The sequence below is a fragment of the Balaenoptera borealis genome (genome assembly GCF_965194805.1).
Source record: "Balaenoptera borealis genome assembly, chromosome: X".
Classification (NCBI taxonomy): Eukaryota; Metazoa; Chordata; class Mammalia; order Artiodactyla; family Balaenopteridae; genus Balaenoptera; species Balaenoptera borealis.
The window spans coordinates 14726180-14748709 of record NC_138881.1 but is presented as its reverse complement, the minus strand read 5'-3'; the positions used below and the strand labels follow the sequence as shown (position 1 = coordinate 14748709).

At 42.8% G+C, this 22530-nt stretch overlaps 1 protein-coding gene and 2 long non-coding RNA genes across 14 annotated transcripts in view; 1 reads left to right on the top strand and 2 right to left on the bottom strand.

Moving 5' to 3' along the window:
- Positions 1–22530, bottom strand: part of LOC309620018 — an 878206-nt gene that overhangs the window by 456284 nt on the left and 399392 nt on the right. The window lies entirely within an intron of this gene.
- Positions 1–22530, bottom strand: part of NHS (NHS actin remodeling regulator) — a 345055-nt gene that overhangs the window by 40684 nt on the left and 281841 nt on the right. For all 7 annotated transcript variants that reach the window (XR_014239253.1, XM_082375460.1, XM_082375461.1 and 4 more), the window contains exons 2-3: positions 19656–19808; positions 5055–5188 (exon numbers count right to left, since the gene is read on the bottom strand). Coding sequence is in view for 6 of the 7 variants with exons in the window: in XM_082375460.1 (XP_082231586.1) it covers positions 5055–5188; positions 19656–19808 (287 nt within the window). In the remaining variant the exon portion in view is untranslated. The remainder of the gene's footprint in view (positions 1–5054; positions 5189–19655; positions 19809–22530) is intronic.
- LOC309619969 overlaps positions 1–22530 on the top strand; it is a 94870-nt gene that overhangs the window by 41399 nt on the left and 30941 nt on the right. The gene's annotated exons all lie outside the window — the stretch shown is intronic.

Below are 22530 nucleotides of genomic sequence, written 5' to 3'. Positions count from 1 at the left end.
CCAGTGCCTGCCCGCTGGTGGGCGGAGCTGGGTCTTGGCCCGCTGGTGGGCAGGGCCATGTCTAGAGGTGGCTGTGAGCTCAGGAAGTCTTTAGGCAGCCTATCTGCTGATGGGTGGGGCTGTGTCCCCACCCAGTTAGTTGTTTGGCTTGAGCTGTCCCAGCACTGGTACCTACAGGCAGTTGGGTGGGGCCAGGTCTTGGTGCTAATGAGCTAGTGGCACCCACCAGCACTGGCTTCCACGGGGTAGAACAAGCTCCCAAATATGGCTGCTGCCAGTGTCTATGTCCCCAGGGTGAGCCACAGCTGCCCCCCACCTCTTTGGGAGACTCTTCAAGACCAGCAGGTAGTTCTGGCCCTGGCTCCTGTGAAGTTACTGCTTTTGCCCTGGGTCCTGGTGCACATGAGGTTTTGTGTGCGCCCTTTAAAAGTGGTGTCGGGACTTCCCTGGTGGCACAGTGGATACGACTCTGTGCTGCCAATGCAGGTGGCCTGGGTTCGATCCCTGGTCAGGGAACTAGATCCCACATGCATGCTGCAACTAAGAGTTCTCATGCCACAACTACGGAGCCCGCGTGCCGCAACTAAGGAGCCCGCTTGCTGCAACTAAGACCCGGTGCAATCAAATAAATGAAGTGAAGTCTCTATTTTCTGCAGCCCTTTGGGACTCCTGAAATTAAACCCCATTGGCCTTCAAAGCCAAGTGCTTTGGCGGCTCATCTTCCCAGAGCATTGCAGGACCCCTGGGCTGGGGAGGCTGATATGGGGCTCAGAACTCTCCTGTGGGAGAACCCCTGCAATATAATTATTCTCTAGTTTGTGGGTCACTCATCTGGGGGTATGGGACTTGATTATATCAGAAGTCTGCTCCTCCTACCCATCTTGTTGTGGTTCCTTCTTTATGTCTTAGTTGTTAAAGATCTTTTTGGATACCTTTTGGTCTTTTTCATAGATGGTTGTTCTGCAGATAGTTGTGGTTTTGCTGTGCTTGTGAGAGGAGGTGAGCTCAGGGTCTTTCCACTCTGCCATCTTGGCCCAAATTCCCTTTGGCTATTCTTGTGTGTTTATTTCTCCATAAGAACTTTAGTATCAATGGGTCAAACTCCATTTTAAAAAAAGCTTATTGGTAATTTTTATTGGGATTGTGTTAAACTTATAAATTAATTTAGAACTGACTTGTTTATAGTGCTGAATCATTCTATCCAAGAACAAGGGGTGTCCTTCCACTTGAGAAAGTCTAATTTTGTGTCTTTTAGGAATGCTTTCAAATTTCCTAATATAGGTTTTGCACATTTGTGATAAATTAATTCCTGAGTATTTAATCTTCTTTGTTATTGCTGTAAATGGAGTTTTCTATAACACTAGGTCTTCTAATTGTCTATCCTTTGTGTAAGTGAAGGATATTGATTTTTGTGTTTGTATCCTGCTACTTATTGAATTCTTTAATTTAAACAATAAGTTTTATCATTGATTCTCTAGAATTTTCCTGGTATAGTATCACATCACTTGCAACTAGATACAGGTTTACTTCTTCTTTACCAATTCTTACGCCTGTAATTGATTTATTTTGTCCAACTGCATTGATTAATCCCTCTAATATAATGCTAATTAGTAGGAGATAGTGAGTGTCCTTGCCTTGTTTCTGATTTTAATGGAAATGCCTCTAATGTTTCCCCATTAAGTAAGATACTGGCTTTAGGACTAAGGCATATATATTTTATCCTGTTAATGAAGTACCATTGAATTCCTATTTTCTCAAGTCTTTTTATAAAGAATAGGTCTTGAATTTTATTTAAGGCCTTTCCAGCATCTATGGAAGTAATCATATGGATTTTCCCCCCTTAGATCTATTAATATAGTATATGATACTAATAGATTTCCTAATATTGAACCAACCTTCCATTCCTGGAATAAATCCCATTTAGTCATGGTATATTAATTTCTCGGTATGATATTGTATTCTGTTTCCTCACATTTAATTTAGCATTTTTGCTTCAATAATCATGAGTTGATATTGGTCTGTCCTCCCTCCCTTCCTTCCTGCCTGCCTCCCTCCCTCCCTCCCTCCCTCCCTTCCTTCCTTCCTTCCTTCCTTCCTTCCCTCCTTCCCTCCCTCCCTCCCTCCCTCCCTCCCTCCCTCCCTCCTGTCTTTATCAGGTTTAGGTATCAAACCTTCAGAAAAGGTTCGTAAAAGAAATGGGGAAGTTCTTCATTTTCAATGTGCTGAAACAACTTATAGAGTGTTGAGATTATCTGGACTTTGAAAGTTTAGTAGAATTCCTCTGTGAAACCATCTGGGCCTGAAATCACCTCCTTTGCCACCCTTGATGAGGGAGGACTTCCATATGGGCCTTCATTAGGAGACACCCCTTGAATTTTCAGCTTACAGAGCTGGGATTTAAACCTAGTTAGAGACCCATGGTCTTATCACTATATCACTGATACCTCAGGGACTTGGATTGCCTAATCATAATAATGATGATGATGATGATGATGTCTAATACATATTAAGTGCTTTTTATGTGTCAGGTACTGTTTACGTGTATTAACACATTCAATCCTTGTTTTAAACTTATAAGGTACTATCTCTCATTATCCCCAAGACACTGAAATGATTAACTTGTCCAGGGTCACATGGCTCGTAAATGGTAGAGCTTGGTCTTCAATTCCAGGCAGTTCGGCCTCACAGACCATGTCTTTAATGACCAAAGTACAGTATAACAGTTTATAGAATTGTGGACGAGTGTATATCAGAATCTCATTATGAATGCTTTTTTAAAGGGAAAAAAATGGTTTAACTGAAGTCTCGTAAAGGAAAGGAGAGTTGCTGTTTACAAAAACGTCTGTCTAGCAATTTGGCTACAAATTTCCTATCCCTGTACCTACAGCCTTTTCTCTTGCAGCAGTATACAGCCTTTGTAAGCTTAATGTATAGAACTGTGTTCTAGTCTGAGTCAGCTCCAGGTCTGAGGGGTTCAACTTGAATGGAAATCTTCCAATGACCTTGGTGACCGAAACTCAATCAAACAAATGAAACAGTTAAAATTTCCCCAAATTACTTCGAAATACTAAATATTATTGAGATGGGTAAAATTTCTGGTTTACATAAGTATGACCTCTTATTAATGTTTGTTGGGAAAATGAAGCACCCTCATTGCTATTCATTATTTTAAGCTTTTTCCTATAGTCTTATTTTGGTATTTAGACATTATTAAAAATTATGCAGATTAAGACAAAGGGTAATATTTTTATGTCATTTCTGTAAATGCTTAACATTCTTCTCTCCCACCGCCCCCTGCCAAGAAAGCCAACTTAATGAGCCACTAAACATATTATAATGAATGGGAAAAATATTTTTAGCATTTTTATGCAGAAAATGCCTCATTAAAAGCAAATGCTTCAGCAAGCAGATTTGAGCTTAACAGGAACTTTTGTCGAGCAGGGGCTTTTATGACAAATCACTAGCATGTTGTAACTGCTCTATATAAAGACCTAGAAAGCCATAAGAGACTCTTACCTTCCTTTCTTATCCCTGGGCTGCATTGCAGCAGTATGGTGAGTTTGACATGGCACTTAGGACACTTGATGAGCCTGAGGGACATGAAGCCTACTGTCCAGCCACGAGTAGGAAAAATGTCTGTATACTGTTCAATATCACTCACTGTTTTATCTGGATATATCATGAGAGTCATTTAGATGAAATCTGTTCTCAGCTTGGTGTCTGGCATCATGTGACCCAAATATTTTGCATCTAATTTGCATATTGTAAAGGCCATAAGGGTACAGGGTTTATAATCATACATACAACCTTAGTTTCAAATAAAAACCTCAACTTCTACCTACACTATTGTAACTTCTTTAGTCTTAGGGCCTCAAACTGGCATGACAAGGGAGCAGGGGTCTACCCATTCAGGCAGGCTGTGTGGGCTGATTTGGTCACAGAAACCATAGTCTCTCACCTCAGTGATGCCCTACTCAGAGGCACAAAGTGCTCACCTGTCCCCACTGAGCCCTCAGAAGGCACACCTGGGGTAATGGTGTTTCCAGGTATTCTGAGCTGGTCTCAGCTTCATCATCTCTGATCCATACTTGGGGGCTTGAGCTGAGTTACAGCCACACCCACCCAGGCAAGGCTGACATCACCAGTGGTGATGACATCACTCTGGTAACTGGTTACTCAGAAGAGCACCCTCCCTTATAGAATGGGGGAAGCATGAAATTATGAGATGATTCATCTTCAAATGGTAATTTTTCACATCATGTAAGTTCTTTCTCAGTTCACCCTACCTAGTCAGCCATGCTATCACCTGACTAGTAATAATAGTAGTGGTTGCAGCAGTTAACATTTACTGAGGTCTTACTCTATGTCAGGCATTGTGCTAAGTTCTTTCCATGCCTTATCTCATTTAACCCTCAAACCGTATAAGCTAGTTACTATGAATATCCCCATATTACAGATGAGGGAACTGAGGGCAAGGAACGTAAGTAACCTGCCCTAAATCTTTCAGCTTGTATGCAGAAGAATTAGGATTTGAAGCAATTTTTCCCCCGATTTTATTTTATTTATCTTATCTTTTATTGAAGGATGGTTGATTTACAATATTATGTTAGTTTCGGGTATACAGCACAGTGATTCAGTTTGATATATATTTTTTTCTTCAGATTCTTTTCCATTATAGGTTATTACAAAATATTGAAAAGAGTTCCCTGTGCTATGCAATAAATCCTTGTTGTTTATCTTTTTTATATATAGTGGTGTGTATCTGCTAATCCAATATTCCTAATTTCCCTGATTTTAGAGTCCTTAACTATTGTTGCTTTACTGCATTGTGCAGCCGATTAAATTAAAAAAAAATCTGTATCCCCACTCTATTCCCCCAAAAAGAGGCATTCCTTTCAAGAATGAAAGGGGAAAAATTCAGTTTTCAAATGCCCATGATTAGCTCTTTCAGGCAGCCCAGTCTCCTTCAGTAGGAGGAGGGAAACTGACACCCAAGACCCACTCATACTTCCCGCTGAGCAGGTACAGGGCTGCCGCCTGGCCATCTAGCTCACCGTTAAGAAGTGCCGGTCCTTAAGTTCGCGTCTTCTCTGGCTGTGAGCTGGGGGATAGGCGGGCAGTGGAGGAGCTACTACGGAAAGGGCTGCAGCAGCTCTCTGCTCCCGGCGATCGCTCCGGCTCCGGTGTTCTGGGGGCAGAAAAAGCAATAATACAGAAACATACTTGGCATTTTCAATTTCTCTTTCCCCCTTGGGAGGATGAGCAAAAGGCTGGAGAAAAGTGAGTTTTTGCTAATCCAGCTCATTTGTATACCAAATAAGCTTTTCAGAATGGTTCTGAACTAAACTTTCACTTCATATGAAGTTGGACACCTACATTTCAGTGGGTTCATCTCATAATCATTGTACAAGATGGTTCACTCTAAGTTTGGAAAAAGTAGTATATTTCTCAACATGCCTCGTTTCAAAACAACATGAGCAAAAAAAAAAAAAAAAATCTAGAACAATGGTGCAAGATCTGCTGACATCAGTCCTGGAGTGGACCGTAGGCACAGACACACCAGAGCCTCCCAGAGAGTGGGAGCGACAGATGCTCACAGCCATCCAGTGGGTGATGGAGCCAGCTCACATTGGCTCAGGGGCCCGGATTGCTATGTGTTCAGGAATTTTGCGAGCCAGTTTTTAAACTGTTGGTAGCTTGAAATAGGCTACGGTGGGAGTATTTATATCACAGAAACTGGAGAGTCCTACACATCGGGGCCTTATTCATTTATTTCTTTATTACATTTTTTAAAAACAGAGCCTGTGGCCTGCACACCGTTGCACCCATCTAAGCTCTGTCACCCACAACACTCAGATGGCTTTCAAATCCTGGGTTCCTAAGAAAGTAAAGAAATCCCAATGGTGACAGTTGTCTGATTTAGGAATAAAGGTACTACTGGGAAAAACCAAGAAATTTCCATGTGTGCGATGAAGTGGTCCTGACTCATTGACAAGAATCACTGAGACATCAAGAGCACAGCTTAGCTTTCTGGGTGTCTCAGTGAGCCCCAAAGCACATCCTACCCAACATACTGGCCACACCAAAGGCTGCCCTGCCTGCCAAAACCCAGCCCACACTCATGCCTAGGGCCTGAAATCTCGTGACTCCCGCCCAATATGACCAAGGTAGAAATTTGTGCAGCAGATGTCTTAATCTGTCTTCTGTTGTTTAAAATTGCCATTACTCAGCACATCTACGATAATAATTACGATGCCCAATATTTATTGAGCAATTGCCATGCATCAAAGATGCTTTGCAAAAGCTTTTAGGTGCATTATCTTGACAACTGCACGAAGTAGGCACTGATAGTGTCCCTCTTGTGCAGATGCCTAAACCAGTCAGGGAGGCTAAGTCATTGCCGAGCTGTCAGTGGTACACACTTGGCCCCAGGGCTCTGCTCTTGGCCACTTCTTGACCTGTAAGCTCTAGAAGGTCCAAACACACCTCGCTCATCAGAGCAAGACTGCTGGGATTTGATAGTATTTGATTATAATTATATTTTATCACATTCTAATTCTTTGGACATTGATAATATAGAATATTTGGCTACTCATAAGACACTAATTCTTTTACCCGTGTTAGGAAACAGCTAACTACACTGACCCTCTCAGGTGGCGTCAGATGCCCTTTCTCTGAAGGTCCTGTAGTGCCAGTGGCCATTTCATCTCTGTCATTGTATTGATAAAAATCAGGATCTCTCTAGATATCTGCCTCTTTTATAGAAGGCTGCCCCTGGACAACAGAGATTATATTCAGCTTTCTGTCGCAGTGCCCTGCTGTGCCTGTGATATAGTGGGTTCTCAATAAATGTTTGTGGAGTGACTGAAAGGAAGAACAAATTAATGCTTTCATTAAGGTCTGCTTTTGTAACAGCAGAGTGCACTCTAAAGCCCTACCTTTCCCATGGGCTGTGTAGTTAGTTAGTGCCCTCGCTGTGCCCTTGCTGTTAGGTCCTTCTCTGGTCCTGTTGCCTATTTACACTGGCCGCCCTAATGCTGGCCCCTTTCCTCTTTGCTGTAGTCCGTGTGCTGTACTCTAAACCAGTACCTGAGCACTCTTGAGCCTTCTGATTTCTGTCCATGTCTGATCGGCCTGTCTGTGGGCCTCCCTGCCTCAACTGCCGACATTGTCTGTGTCAGGAAAATGTGGCAGTATTTCTCATCTACCTTTGCTTGGGATTCTTTAGACAAATGTTGACTCCCATTCACAACCAGAGAAAAGTCCTCATCCCCACACAGGTGGTCTTTGCTAAACTGCCACCATAGCCATTGTTCATCAGGAAGACTTTAAAAAAAAATAACTATATAGTTGATTTACAATATTGTGGGACTTCCCTGGTGGGGCAGTGGTTAAGAATTTGCCTGCCAATGAAGGGGACATGGGTTCGAGCCCTGGTCCGGGAAGATTCCACATGCCACAGAGCAGCCAAGCCCACGAGCCACAACTACTGAAGCCCACGTGCCTAGAGCCCATGCTCCACAACAAGAGAAGCCACCGCAATGAGAAGCCCACACACCGCAACAAAGCGTAGCCCCCACTCGCCGCAACTAGAGACAAGCCCGCACGCAGCAATGAAGACCCAATGCAGCCAAAAATAAATAAATTAATTAATTAATTAAGGAAAAAAAAAACAATGGAATACAATATTGTGTTAGTTTCAGGCATACAGCTTCAGATTCTTTTCCAATATAGGCTATTACAAGATACTGAATATAGTTCCCTGTGCTATACAGTAAATCCTTGTTGTTTATCTATTTTATATATAGTGCTGTGTATCTGTTAATCCCATACTCCTATTTATCCCTCCACCTCCCCTTTCCCTTTTGGTAACCATAAGTTTGTTTTCTATGTCTATGAGTCTGTTTCTGTTTGGTCAGTAAATGAATTTGTATTTTTTTTTTTTAGATTCCACATATAAGTGATATCATATAATATTTGTCTTTCTCTGTCTCACTTACTTGGTATGATAATCTCTAGGTCCATCCATGTTGCTGCAAATGGCAATATTTCATTCTTTTTTATTGCTGAGTAATATTCCATTGTATATACACCACATCTTCTTTATCCATTCATCTATTGATGGACTCTCAGGTTGCTTCTATGTCTTGGCTATTGTAAATAGTGCTGCAATGAACATAGCAGTGCATGTATCTTTTTGAATTATAGTTTTGTCTAGGTATATGCCCAGGAGTGGGTTTGCTGGATCATATGGTAACTCTATTTTTAGTTTTTTTAAGGAACCTCCATACTGTTCTCCATAGTGGCTGCACCAATTTACATTGCCACCAACAGTGTAGGAGGGTTCCCTTTTCTCCACACCATCTCCAGCATTTATTATTTTTAGACTTTTTGATGATGGCCATTCTGACTGGTGTGAGGTGATAACTCCTTGTAGTTTTAATTTGCATTTTCCCAATAATTAGCGATGTTGAGCATTTTTTCATGTGCCTGTTGGCCAACTGTATGTCTTCTTTGGAGAAATGTCTGTTTAGGTCTTCTGCCCAGTTTTTGATTGGGTTGTTTGTTTGTTTGTTTTTTGATATTGAGTTGTATGAGGTGTCTGTATATTTTGGAAATTAAGCCCTTGTCGTTCTCATCGTTTGCAAATATTTTTTCCCAGTCTGTAGGTTGTCTTTTCATTTTGTTTATGGTTTGCTTTGCTGTGAAAAAGCCTATAAGTTTGACTAGGTTCCATTTATTTATTTTTGCGTTTACTTCTTTTACCTTGGGAGACTGATCTAAGAAAACATTACTATGATTTATGTCCGAGAATGTTTTGCCTATGCTCTCTTCTAGGAGTTTTATGGTGTCATATCTTATGTTTAAGTCTTTAAGCCATTTTAGGTTTATTGTTGTGTACGGTGTGAGGTTGTGTTCTAACTTCATTGATTTACATGAGGCTGTCAAGCTTTCCCAACACCACTTGCTGAAGGGACTGTCTTTTCTCCATTGTATATTCTTGCCTCCTTTGTTGAAGATTAATTGACTGTAGGTGTGTGGGTTTATTTCTGGGCTCTCTATTCTGTTCTTTTGATCTATATGTCTGTTTTTGTGCCAGTACCATGCTGTTTGGATTACTGTAGCTCTGCAGTATTGTCTGAAATCTGGGAAGGGTTATGCCTCCAGCTTTATTCTTTTTCCTCAGAGTTGCCTTGGCAATTCTTGGTCTTTTGTAGTTCCATATAAATTTTAGGATTATGTGTTCTAGCTCTGTGAAAAATATCATGGGTAATTTGATAGAGATCATATGAAATCTGTAGATTGCTTTGGGTAGTATGGCTGTTTTAACAATATTAATTCTTCCAATCCAAGAGCATGGCATAGCTTTCCATTTCTTTGTATCATTTTCAGTTTCCTTTATCAGTGTTTTATAGTTCTCAGCGTATAGGCCTTTCATCTCCTTGGTTAGGTTTTATTTATTTATTTATTTATTGCACAATTTTATTTATTTATTTATTTATTTTAAATTTATTTTATCCTTTTGGCTGCTTTGGGTCTTCATTGCTGCGTGTGGGCTTTCTCTAGTTGCGGCGAGCGGGGGCTACTCTTTGTTGAGGTGCACGGGCTTCTCATTGCGGTGGCTTCTCTTGTTGCAGAGCACAGGCTCTAGGTGTGCAGGCTTCAGTAGTTGTGGCACGGGGGCTCAGTAGTTGTGGCACGCGGGCTCTAGAGCACAGCCTCAGTAGTTGTGGCGCACGGGCTTAGTTGCTCCACGGCATGTGGGATCTTCCCGGGCCAGGGCTCAAACCCATGTCCCCTGCATTGGCAGGCGGATTCTTAACCACTGTGCCACCAGGGAAGCCCTTTGCACAACTGTAAACGGGATTGTTTTTTTACTTTCTGATATTTCATTGTCAGTATAAAGAAATGCAACAGATTTCTGTATATTGATCTTGTATCCTGCTACCTTGCTGAATTCATTTATTTGTTCTAACAGTTTTTGTGTGGAGTCTTTAGGGTCTTCTATATAGAGTATCATGTCATCTGCGTACAGTAACAATTTTATCTCTTCCCTTCCAATTTGGATACCTTTTATTTCTTTCTCTTGTCTGACTACTGTGGCTAGGACTTCCAATACTATGTTGAATAGAAGCGGTGAGAGTGGGCATCCTTGTCTTGTTCCAGAATTTAGTGGGAAGGATTTCACCTTTTCACCGTTGAGTATTATATTGGCTGTGGGTTTGTTGTAAATGGATTTTATTATGTTGAGATATGTTCCCCTCTGTACCTACTTCGGTGAGAATTTTTATCATGAATGGATGTTGAATTTTATCAAATGCTTTTTCTGCTTCTATTGAGATGATCATGTTGTTGTCTTTTGTTGATATGGTGTATCACGTTGATTGATTTGTGTATGTTGAACCATCCTTGTGACCTTGGAACGAATCCAACTTGATCATGGTGTATGATCCTTCTTATGTGTTGTTGGATTCAGTTTGCTAAAAATTTGTTGAGGATTTTTCCATCTATATTCATCAAAGATACTGACCTGTAATTTTGTTTTTTTGTAGTATCGTTGTCTGGTTTTGGTATCAGGGTGATAGTGGCTTCATAAAATGATTTTGGGAGTGTCCCCTCCTCTTCAGTCATTTGGAATAGTTTGAGAAAGATAGGTATGAGTTCTTCTTTTTGTTTGGTAGAATTCCCCAGTGAAGCCATCTGGTCCTAGACTTTTGTTTGCAGGGAGGTTTTTTGTTGTTGTTGTTGTTGTTTTATACAGATTCTATTTTACTTCTAATGATCTGTCTGTTCAAATTATCTGTTTCTTTTTGATTCAGTTTTGGCAGGCTGTATGTTTCTAGAAACTTGTCAGTTTCTTCTAGGTTGTCCATTTTGTTGGCATATAACTGTTCATAGTTTTTTTCTTATGATTTTTTGCGCTTCTGCGGTATTGGCTGTTGTTTCTCTTTCATTTCTTATTTTGTTTATTTGGGTCCTCTCTCTTTTGTTCTTGGTGAGCCTGGCTAGAGGTTCATCGATTTTGTTTACCCTTTCAAAAAACAGCTCTTGGTTTTATTGACTTTTTTATTATTTTTAACTCTATTTTATTTATTTCCTCTCTGATCTTTATTTCCTTCCTTCTGCTGGCTTTAGGATTTGTATGTTCTTTTCTAATTCTTTTAGGTGGAAGGTTAGGTTGTTTGAGATTTTTCTTATTTTTGGGGGAAGGCCTGTATTGCTGTAAGCTTCTCTCTCAGGACTGCATCCCATAGATTTCGGATGGTTGTGTTTTTATTTTCCTTTGTCTTGAGATATTTTTTAAATTTTCTCTTTGATTTCATTGTTGACTCATTTTGTTTTTAGTAGCATGTTGTTTAGTCTCTATGTAATCATTTTTTTCTCATTTTTCTTTCTGTGGTTGATTTCTAGTTTCATGCCATTGTGGTCAGAGAAGATGCTTGAGATAATTTCTTTTCTCTTAAATTTGTTGAGGCTTGTTTTGTGTCTTAGTATGTGGTCTATCCTAGAGAATGTTCCATGTGTACTTGAAAAGAGTGTGTATTTTGGTTTTCTTGGATGTAGTGTCCTGTAGATATCAATTAAGTCTGTTTTAATGTGTCAGAGTCTCTGTTGCCTTATTGATTTTCTGTTTGGAAGATCTGTCCATTGACGTCAGTGGGGTGTTAAAATCTCCTGCTACTATTGTATTCCCATCAGTTTCTCCTTTTATGTCTGTTAGTATTTGTCGCACGTATTTAGGTGCTCCTATATTGCATACATATACGTTAATGAGGGTAATATCATCCTCTTCTTATAATGATCCTTTTATCATTAATACAGGGTCCTTCTTTGTCTTTATTCATGGCCTTTGTTTTAAAGTCTCTTTTGTCTGATATGAGTATTGCTACCCTCGCTTTCTTGTCATTTCCATTTGCATGAAATATCTTTTTCCATCCCCTCACTTTCAATCTATGCATGTCTTTCACCCTAAAGTGGGTCTCTTAGAGGCAGCAGATTGTAGGTTCTTGTTTTATTATCCAGTATGCCAGTCTGTGTCTTTTTATCAGAGCGTTTAGTCTATTGACATTTAAAGTAATTATTGATAAGTATGTATTTACTGCCATTTTAAACCTTGTTTTCCAGTTGACTTTTATTTCTTCTTTGTTCCTTTCTTCTTTTTGTTTTTCCTTTTGTAGTTTATGGTTTTCTTTTGTATTATGCTTGAGTTCCTTTCTTTTTGGCTTTTGTGAGACCACTGTATGTTTTTAATTTGTGGTTACCCTGGTTTTCAAGTATGTTAAACCATAACTGTATCTTCTTGCTTTAGACTGATAGTCATGTAAGCTCAAACACATTCTAAAAAAACTACATATTCTTACTCCCCTCCCCCACATTATGTGATTCTGATGTCCTCTTTTACATCTTCATGTTTATCCTTTTGTTGTTCCTTATAGTTATAATTGCTTTCACAAATTTTTTGATTGTTTTTAAATTTATGTACTGGCTTATTTAAGTGATCTTCAATCCTTTTATATATTTGCCTTTCCTGTTGTGATTTTCCCTTTCCTGTAGATTCTTGCTTCTTTTCTGTTTAGAGAAGACCTTTCAGTATTTCTGTTAGGATAGGTTTAGTATTTCTATATTCTTTTTTTTTTTTTAACTTTTTATTTTATACTGGAGTATAGTTGATTAACAATGTTGTGACGGTTTCAGGTATACAGCACAGTGATTTAGTTATACATATGCATGTATCTATTCTTTATCAGATTCTTTTCCCATTTAGGTTGTTACATAATATTGAGCAGAGTTCCCTGTTTTACACAGTAGGTCCTTGTTGGTTATCCATTTTAAGTATAGCAGTGTGTACATGTCCATCCCAAACTCCCTAACTATCCACCCCTGCCCTGGAACCATAAGTTTGTTCTCTAAGTCTGTGAGTCTGTTTTGATTTTGTAAATAAGTACATTTGTATCATTTTTTAATGATTCTGCATATAAGCAATATCATATGCTATCTCACTTTCTCTGTCTGACTTCCTTCACTCAGCATGACAATCTCTGGGTCCATCCATGTTGCTGCAAATGGCATTATTTCATTCTTTTTAATGGCTGAGTAATATTCCATTGTATATATACACCACATCTTCTTTATCCATTCCTTTGTTGATGGACATTTAGGTTGCTTGCGTGTCTTGGCTATTGTCAGTGCTGCGATGGACATTGGGGTGCATGTATCCTTTCGGACCATGTTTTTCTCCGGATATATGCCCAGGAGTGGGATTGCAGGATCATACGGTAGCTCTATTTTTAGTTTTTTAAGGAACCTCCATACTCTTCTCCATAGTGGCTGTACCAATTTACATTCCCATCAACAGTGTAGGAGGTTTCCCTTTTCTCCACACCCTCTCCAGCATTTATCGTTTGTGGATTTTTTGATGATAGCCATTCTGACTGGTGTGAGGTGATATCTCAATGCAGTTTTTTTATTATTATTTATTAATTTTTATAAATTTATTTTATTTATTTTTGGCTGTGTTGGGTCTTCGTTGCTGCTCACGGGCTTTCTCTGGTTGCGGCGAGTGGGGGCTACTCTTCGTTGTGGTGCGTGGGCTTCTCATTGCGGTGGCTTCTCTTGAGAGCACAGCCTCTAGGCACGTGGGTTTCAGTAGTTGCAGCACGCAGGCTCAGTAGTTGTGGCACGCGGGCTCTAGAGCTCAGGCTCATTAGTTGTGGTGCACGGGCTTAGTTGCTCCGCGGCATGTGGGATCTTCCCGGACCAGGGATCGAACCCGTGTCCCCTGCACTGGCAGGTGGATTCTCAACCACTGTGCCACCAGGGAAGCCCTCAATGTAGTTTTGGTTTGCATTTCTCTAATAATTAGTGATGTTGAATATCTTTTCATGAGTATTGCTGTATTGCTGTATTCTTCTAGTTTTTGCTCGTCTGAGAAATTCTTTCTCCCTCCTTCTATTCTAAATGATAATCTTGCTGGGCAGAGTATCCTAGGTTGCAGGTTTTTTCCTTTCAGAACTTTGAATATATCTTGTCACTCCCTTCTGGCCTGCAAAGTTTCTGTAGAGAAATCAGCTGATAGCCTTATGATATTCCCTTGTAAATGACTCTGTTTTTCTCTTGCTGCCTTTAGAATCCTCTCTTTATCGTTCACTTTTGCCATTTTAATTACGTGTCTTGGTGTGGATCAGTTTGGGTTCATCTTGTTTGGGACGGCCTGTGATTCCTGTACCTGGATATCTGTTTCCTTCTTTAGGTTTGGGAAGTTTTCAGCCAGAATTTCTTCAGGTACATTTTGGATCCCTTTTTCTCTTTCTTCTTCTTCTGGATTCCGTATTATGTGTAGGTTGGCACACTTTATATTATCCCATGGATCTCGTATGTTGCTTTCACTTTGTTTTCACTTGTCTTTCTGTCTGCTGTTCTGATTGGGTGGTTTGTGTTATTTTATCTTCCAGATGACTTATTCATTCTGCTATTTAGACTTATTTAGTCTGCTGTTTATTGACTTTAGCTCGGTTTTTATCTTGGCAATTGAGTTGTCTAATTTTGATTGGCTCCTGTTTATGGTTTCTATTGAATAGTTCCTTGTTACAGTGATCTACATTTCTATCAGTAGTGTTTCTTAGGTTCTTTAGCATTTTTATTACCTCCTTTTTGAACTCAGGGCCTGGTAGACTGGCGAGGTTTGTTTCATCGTTCTCTCAGGGGATTTCTCTTATTCTTCTAAATTGGGAGTAGTTCCTCTGCTTTTTCGTTTTACTTATATTTCTCTAACTCCACGAATTTAGGAGAAACAGTTATCTACTGTGGTCTTGAAAGGCTGTTTGTATGTGGGCGTGCCCTGGTGTAGACTGTGTGAGTCCAGTATTTTTGGTGTGAGGGCTCTGTTTGGTATGGATGCCGGCCACATCTTTCCTCGGCATGTGCTGGCCATTATCCACCCTCGATGGGGGGTGTGTTTGGTGTTGTGCTGGCCAGAGCCTGCACTGTATGTTGGGTGGGGCCTCGTCTTTGCTTTGTGGTTGTCACAGCCCTGTCAAGGGGCGGGGTCTACTCCCCAGCTGTTGGAGTTAGAGGCCCTGAGATCTGGTTCTCAGCTGCCGTGTGAGGTAGGCGGGACCGGAGCACCCCCTCTGGGAGCCGTCGTGTGTTCCTCCTCAGGGGCTCTCTGCCAGGACCTGTGACTCTGTGAGGCCTCCTGCCACCCGGTGTGCACACCCACAAAATCCGCTGCTGCTGGTGCCGCCCTGAGACCCGTCTCGGCTGTGGGAGCGCTGATAATTGGCTCCAGTGTCAGCCTTGCCTTTGAAGTGTGCAGGTTCGCAAAGCATGAGCTCCCAAAGCCTGCCGGAGCTGCGCCCCATGGTGGGAGTGCTGATAATTGGCTCTGATGTTAGCCCTGGTATGTGCGTGCTCCCAGAGTCTGGCGTGGCTGGAGCCGCACCCCGCAGTGAGCACACTGACAATGAGGTGTCTATGGTGGACCCGTACCCAGCCCTTCATGCGTCGATAATGGGGTCCTTTGGCAGACCTGTGCCCCGTCCTGTGTGCACCCCCAATTGCAGCCCAGACCACACTCCAGGCTCTTCAGGATGTCTCTGCGCAGCCAAAGCAAGTCGTCTTCCCGTGTCTGTCCACTGAAGCCTGAGTTTCAGCACCCACGAGCTGTGCACGCATCTCAGGCTGGGAAGTGTGGCAGCACGGCAGCTGTCAGCCGGTCCCTCTGTATCTTGCTTGGCAGCAAGTCAGCCCGGGCACACTCCTCTCTTGCAAATTCCAGGCCCCTGCAGCTCCCCTGTCCTGGCGGACCTTCCAGCCAGAGAAGGAGGTTCCCAGGGTGAGGGAACCCTTCCTCTTTCACAGCTCCCTCCCAGGGGTGCAGGTCCCATCCTGATTCCTTTTTTTTTTCTCTCCTTTCGTCCTACCCGGTTATGTGGGGAATCTTTCTTGCAGCTTTGGTTGTATGAGATCTTTTGACAGCTTTCAGCTGGTATTCTGTGAGAACCGTTCCAGATGTAGCTGTATTTTTTTATGTATTTGTAGTGGGGAAGTGAGCTCCATGTCCTACTCTGCCACCTTGGTCTCCCTTCCAAGAAGTCTTTTTGAGATAAATGTCTTCCATGTTAAAGTGCCCGCCTCCAGCACCCCCCTCATTTTTCTCTGCAAGGAAACAGTGGGCTTTTCTAAATGGGCAGTGTAAGGAAAAGCTTTTATATTCTTAAATGCATAATGAAGAGTAAAATATAGGTGTCACTAGTTAGGAGAAGGTAGAAGGAAGGGCGGAGTCTGGAGGGAGATATCAACTCAATTTCCCATTCAATTTCTCCCCTCCTACCCTTTCATTTGCCCCAGGCCGGGAGTAGGCAGGTAGATTAATGCGTCCCTAATACTTCTTTCTGGTGGTGGTGTGAGAACATTCGTCAGCTAGAGCCTGAAACTGCAGTAGACTCTTGGTGCTTATTCCCTTAGACCAATGAAATTTAGACCCCAGCCCTGAAACTTGAAAGGAAATATATAAATCTCTCTTTATAGCCTCAGTAATCTCTCTCTCCCTGTCTCACAAACATAAACATTGGCATCACTTCCAGCCATTATTGGCTCTGAGCATAAAGAACTGCTAAGAACAAAGGAAAAAAAGAGGAATCAGAGTCTAAATAACTTGAAACCCATTAAGATGCTGCTTCCTCCGAGGAGCCTTCCCTGAAGCTCCATGGCATCATTCATTAGTGCCTTTCCTCTGAGCCCCCATCACTGTGTTGAAATTACCTGGTTACTTGCCTGTCTCCCTCACTAGACCAGGAATTCCTTGTGGGCAAGGACCACATACTGTTGCTCTCTGAATCCTAGGTGTAGCACAGTGCCTGGCCCTCAAGAGACTTTGTTGAGGGGTTTGCTATTGAGCAGATCTTGAAGACAGCCAATTTCTCGGTTCTGATCTCAGTCCGCCAGCTCCCTGCTTATAGCCCCATTTCCAAAAGGAGCACGCTGCCGCTGCCACCACAGCCTAGCTTGTCTGTGCTTCATCATCCACTCCCTCCTGGTGGAAGCCAGGACACTCCAGCTGTCCAAATAGAGAACCTACAGGGAAGCTCATTTGTGAGCAAGGCCTTGTCTGATTGATAGGTCAGAATTAGTCATGGCCACCAGATGGCAGAAGTGGTATTCTGATGAATGCACTACTAAGCTACTGTTTCTTGGACAAGGGTTAAAAAAAAAAAAAAAAAAAAGTCACTTTCTAATTTTAATTCTACACTGCATGTTTTTAATTCTGTGATGCCTATAATTCCTGTTTATGGCTCTCTGAGTGCTATTAAAACTATTACACCCAAGATTTGCTATTGAGACAACCACAAAGCAAGCCTGTCTGTGGAGGGCAAGATGCAGCTCCTCCGTCTTCCTTACAAACCCCAGGAGGCCCCATATCCATCTCTCAGCCCCCAGGAGGAAGTTCTGCGAAAATTGATATTGGCGCTTGCTGTTCCTTAGTTCTGCCGTTAAGTCCAAACCTGACAACACGGTGAAATGTGATGATAGCTTACGAGCAGCTTAATGTTATCTGGTTGAATCTGGAAAAATCTAATCAGAGATGACTTATGAATAATAATAAAGGGATAAAAATAATTAATTATGTCTAAAGGGCTAACATTACTCAAGCTCTCTAATGATGGGATCAGAGAAAGTATTTAGTGAGAATGATGATTAGATTCCTCTGTCGTCATTCTCTGCCCTCAGTACTCAACCAGTTTTCTGCAGAATTTGATTCAGTTGCACAGACATTCATTGAGGACCTACTATTATGTCAGGGTCATGCTGAATGCTTTGAATAAAAAAAATTTATGGGAATTCCCTGGCGGTCCAGTGGTTAGGACTCTGTGCTCTCACTGCCGAGGGCCGGGGTTCAATCCCTGGTCAGGGAACTAAGATCCCACAAGCCGCGTGGTGCGGCCAAAAAGAAAATTTACAAGATATCATCCTTGTCCTTGAGTTGCTCATGGATTAATGGTAGAAGTCAGGCCCGTAAGTAAGTGGTTAGTTATGATGCAAGCTTATAAGTGGCACAATGGGATGATGCACAGGCGATTATGGCAAGGGCGCCTAATCCAGGCTGCAGAGGAACGGTAAGAGTGTTAACGAAGCTTTCTGGAAGGTGGCTGGCACTAAAAATTTGGTGAAGAACTTTTCAGCCAACTATAAAATTGAAGTGACTAGTAAGAATGCCAGCGATAGGTTGAGAGGATACTGACTGTCACCTTTCATTATAAGGGTCACAGTATCTGCTACTACTAACCAAGGGGAATTTTTAGAAACAATTGCATTAAGGATATTAGTAGGTTAGCTCTTTCATTAAAGGGAAGAAAGACAAGGGATGGGCAAAAGGGAGGAGTCCTACACATGAGGAAGAAAACAGCTGAAAACAACATTTGTCATTTTATTTCTCCATCTTGATAGTGACATAAAAATATTTTATTTGAATTTTAATACTCTCGCAAAATACCATTCCTTAAAGGAGCATAGGGAATTTGGAACAAAGACACTGAATGTACAGACCCCATGTGTCTCCATAGCAAAACTCTAAAGGCCAAAAAAGCTGGCATGCCAACTTCTGACACCAACGGAGGGGGCTCTAAAAAGGATGATGCCAGTTTTTAATCTCCTTTGTCCTAATTAGAGTGGCTTTAAGGCACTGAAAAGTAACCAGTGGAAGAAGAGGCTGTATCTTCTACCTTGAATGCTGTGTGCCTACCTCCGGCTTTCTCAGGACTGTGAGAGAACTAGAACTAGAAGTATTTATTTCCCTAGGACACAGTGTATGGCGCGGAGGAAAACAGAGCTCTGGCTGGGGGGGTCTGGAGGCCTGGGTCGGGGTCCTGGCACTGTACCTAACCTGCTGCCTGTGACCCTCAGCAAGTGTCCTGACCTCTCTAGGGCTCCGTGTGCTCTGCTGTAGAATGGACCAGATCACTGGTTCTCAACAGCAGCAGCAGAACCCCCCTGGGGAAGGTTCTGGTTGGTTGTTAGATGATTGGGCTGGAACCAAGGATGACAGCCATCCTACAATGCATAGTACAGTCCTGAACACTGAAACAGCGCCCCAGGTCCCACAGATATCCCGCCAGAATTTCTTGTAAGGGAAAAGCCTAGAACCTACTTCTGAGTCAAAGCTAATTCTCTTTTTTAATTAAAATCCAGAGGGTTTTTTTTTTGCTCACCTATAATATGTGCTGAATGCACCAGTTTCTATGGTTGTGTCCTCCTGCCCCCTGACTCTTTCATTTCTCTGTGCTTTGTGTTCAGAATGACTTCCGTCTTTACTTAATCCAAACCTACTTTTGATAGGCACAAACATCTGACTTCTTCATTATGTCTTCTAGTGCAGCCGTGCCTGGGCATTTGCATATTGCAAATATTATTATTATAAATAATTTTCCTCTTAAGTTCTCTTTATTATCATATTCAGGCCATAATGCTATTTTTAGTTACATCAATAGGCAGGTTATATTACCCATGGATTTCATTTCAGGGTAGAAAAGGGAGCATTTCAAAGTACTTGCTATAACAAGGGGAGGTGTTGGGACTGATGGGACAGAAAACAACCCCTTGATGGGACGAGCTCCAGGTTCTCTCCCCGAAATGCCCCCAAGCCCGAGATCAGTCACCTCTGCGCAGGGCTTGCAGGCTCTGCCGGGCGTGGCGGTGCAGCTCCTCCACGCAGGGCGGCCGGGTGGCCGGGAGGAAGATGTTTCTCTGCTGGTGCCACGGTGCACGGTAGTACACGCTCAGCTTGCTCTCGATGTCCAGGTTGGAGACGGCTGCAAGACAAAAGAGGAAAACAGGGCATTATCCATCCGAAGCTTTCAGTTGTGCACTTGGCAGACCCTGGGGCGGGACAGGGGTGGAGTCTGGGTGGAGTGGAGTAGAAATCCAGACTGCTGCATTCACAAGAGGAACTTGCTTAAGGCTGGAGAAAGGTTTGAAGTTTACAATACAGATAGGACAACCTTTGCCCCCAAGCCAAGGGATGGGAGACCCCGGGACACCAACCATCTGTCCGAGACCAGCCAGTTTCCTCTCTACACCCTCACTTCTCACTCTCTGACACAGTTGTTCGTGAACCTGGACAAGCCCCTGGCCAGCCGTGCTTCAGGGTGGGGTGAGGTCCTGCCTTCCAAGAAGGCAGAGAAGAGCCTCAGGAGTGAGTGGCAAAGCTTGCCCCAGCTCCAGTCTTCTGGCCGCAGGCCCTCAGAACTATAGTTCTGCACACCTGCTCCCGATGCCCACTTGAACTTTGCCTCTCCCTTGCCCTGCTTTCTGTCTCCTGTGACCCCCCGGCCCCCGACCCTCACTGTTGAACATTATCCTGCCCTCTACTTGCCATCTCCACTGTCTGCCATCTTTCAAAGCATTGCTTAGCTTCCCTAGTTTTGCCCAGGGAAGAGCACAGGCATTAAAGAACCCATTAAGGGGTGATTGGTGTTAAGGGAGGGAAACCACAGACAGTGCTGGTGAGGAGAGGGACACGGTCCTTGCGACTCCTCCAAGAGATCAAGGAAGAAGGCCTCCTTCCCCCAAACACAGCATTTCACCCAGTATGTCTTCTTCATGCACACACTGAGCCTAAGATGGAGGTCACCCGTGAGTCAAAGATAAATTCTTATGGAAGGCACTGTTCCTAAGCAGGAAGAGTCTGATTAGGAAGTTACTGCACAGAGGCACTCCTGAGCACCTGGGCAGCCTGCCAGCCTCAGGAATGGCGAGAACTGCCCCAGTCTGCTTTACCCTCCAGACCTACTATCTGGACCAGACCTACCCTGCATCTCCCAGTCTCGTCCTCTCCTTCTGCTTTTCCTTTTTTTCCCAGGGTGTGATTTGGGGGCATTCTGTCCCACTGTTTATTCCTGTGCCCCAAACAAACTTTTGGTTCCCGTCCGATCCTTTTCTTTTTGAAATCTGGTCTACCATTTCACTTCGTCTGAGAAGCCTTACATAAAACATGACGCTCTACAGATAAAGCAGGAAGGCAAATGTAAAAGAAGGGAAGATAGATACTTTTGTAGAAGGGGGGGCGGGAATAGAAGAAAGAAAATTGGGAAAAACGCAGCCTTTTGATAATTAATCCCCCCCTCCCCCGGCACTGCATTTACAGCAGTTGTTTTTGGTTTTGGTTTTGTTTTCTTAAGCAGTCTTTAGCAGTGTTGGTTTTTTTTTTCCCCCCTAGAATAATACATCATAACCACAAGGACCACCAGTAGAAACAAGGACATATTTCCAAAGATGCTAAAGAAACATCACATGGACAGGGTCAAAGGGACAGTGCTATCTATGCCTCTAAAACAGTGCCATCAAATAGAACTCTGTGATGATGAAATGCTGTATTAGCTGTACAGTCCAATGTGGTAACCACTAGCCACACTGGCTACTAAGTACCTTTAATTTTTAATTTTATTTAATTTAAATTTAAATAGCCACAGGTAGCTATTGTATTGTACACAACCATAACCAGAGTGTACTATCTATCTGTTATATTCTCTCACCCTCAGCTACAGAGCAGATTACTCCCTTTGACCTAGATTTATTCTCACTTGGTGTTTTATCTCCAAGAAGACTTCAAGCCCAAGGGTTAGAGATCCCAGGATTATCTTCCTGGGTAGGGGAAGAGTATTTTTAGGGGAAAGTTCTATGGGGCCAAGAATAAAGGCAGCAACTTTTCTTTCTTGCGTTACTCTATAACCTCAGCCCTTTCATTGGAAACCGTAAGTGCTTGGCGAACCGGTCAGGGGTCATTGAGTCCTGAGGCCTCTTCAGGCCTCAGATGAGGTGTGGGAGGCCTTGGGGTAGAAAGGGTGGGCCACATGTGGATCAGAGCTCTCCTTCTCTCATGTGTAAAGCAGGGGGAAGTGCTGAAGACAGAGCCTTTATTTAGCCCCCCCTCAGAGGAATGCTGTGGTTCAGTGACCAGGACTGATTGAAAAGTCAGCCTCTCCCTGGATGCAGAGGTCAGCTCCCACCCAACAGGGCAGAGGTCATTACCAGACTCAACGGAGATGGCTGTGAATTCATCTGCTAGTGACAGCTGGGAGAAGGGACAGAGCAGAAAGCTTGCCTGGTGGAAAGAAGAGGCAGAAGGTTCAGTGGGTATTTCCCTGAAGTAGAGGGACTTCTGAGCACCTCCTCTCCCAGGCTCATCCTTTCAGCAGGAAGGCAGAAGCCAGGATTTGGGGCTGGACCCAGGTGACTTGGGGGTAGACCAGAGAGTCTTATAGCCCCTCATTCCCTCAGCACCACAGACCAGACGCTCAGGGTCTTATATTTTGATAGCCCCTCAGAAACGAGGTTGAGTGGCTGTGGCCCCTCCATCTTTGTGTGGGGAACAGCTTTTGCTTTCAGTTTTGTCCTTTGGTTACAGAGCATCACCTAGTACTGTGTGTCCACCAGAGGCAGGCAGGCAGACAGGCACTAATGGAGCTCTTCTAGGGAAAACTATCCCATTTTCCTTCTTTAAAAAATCGATTCCTTTTCCTCAATAACAGTTCA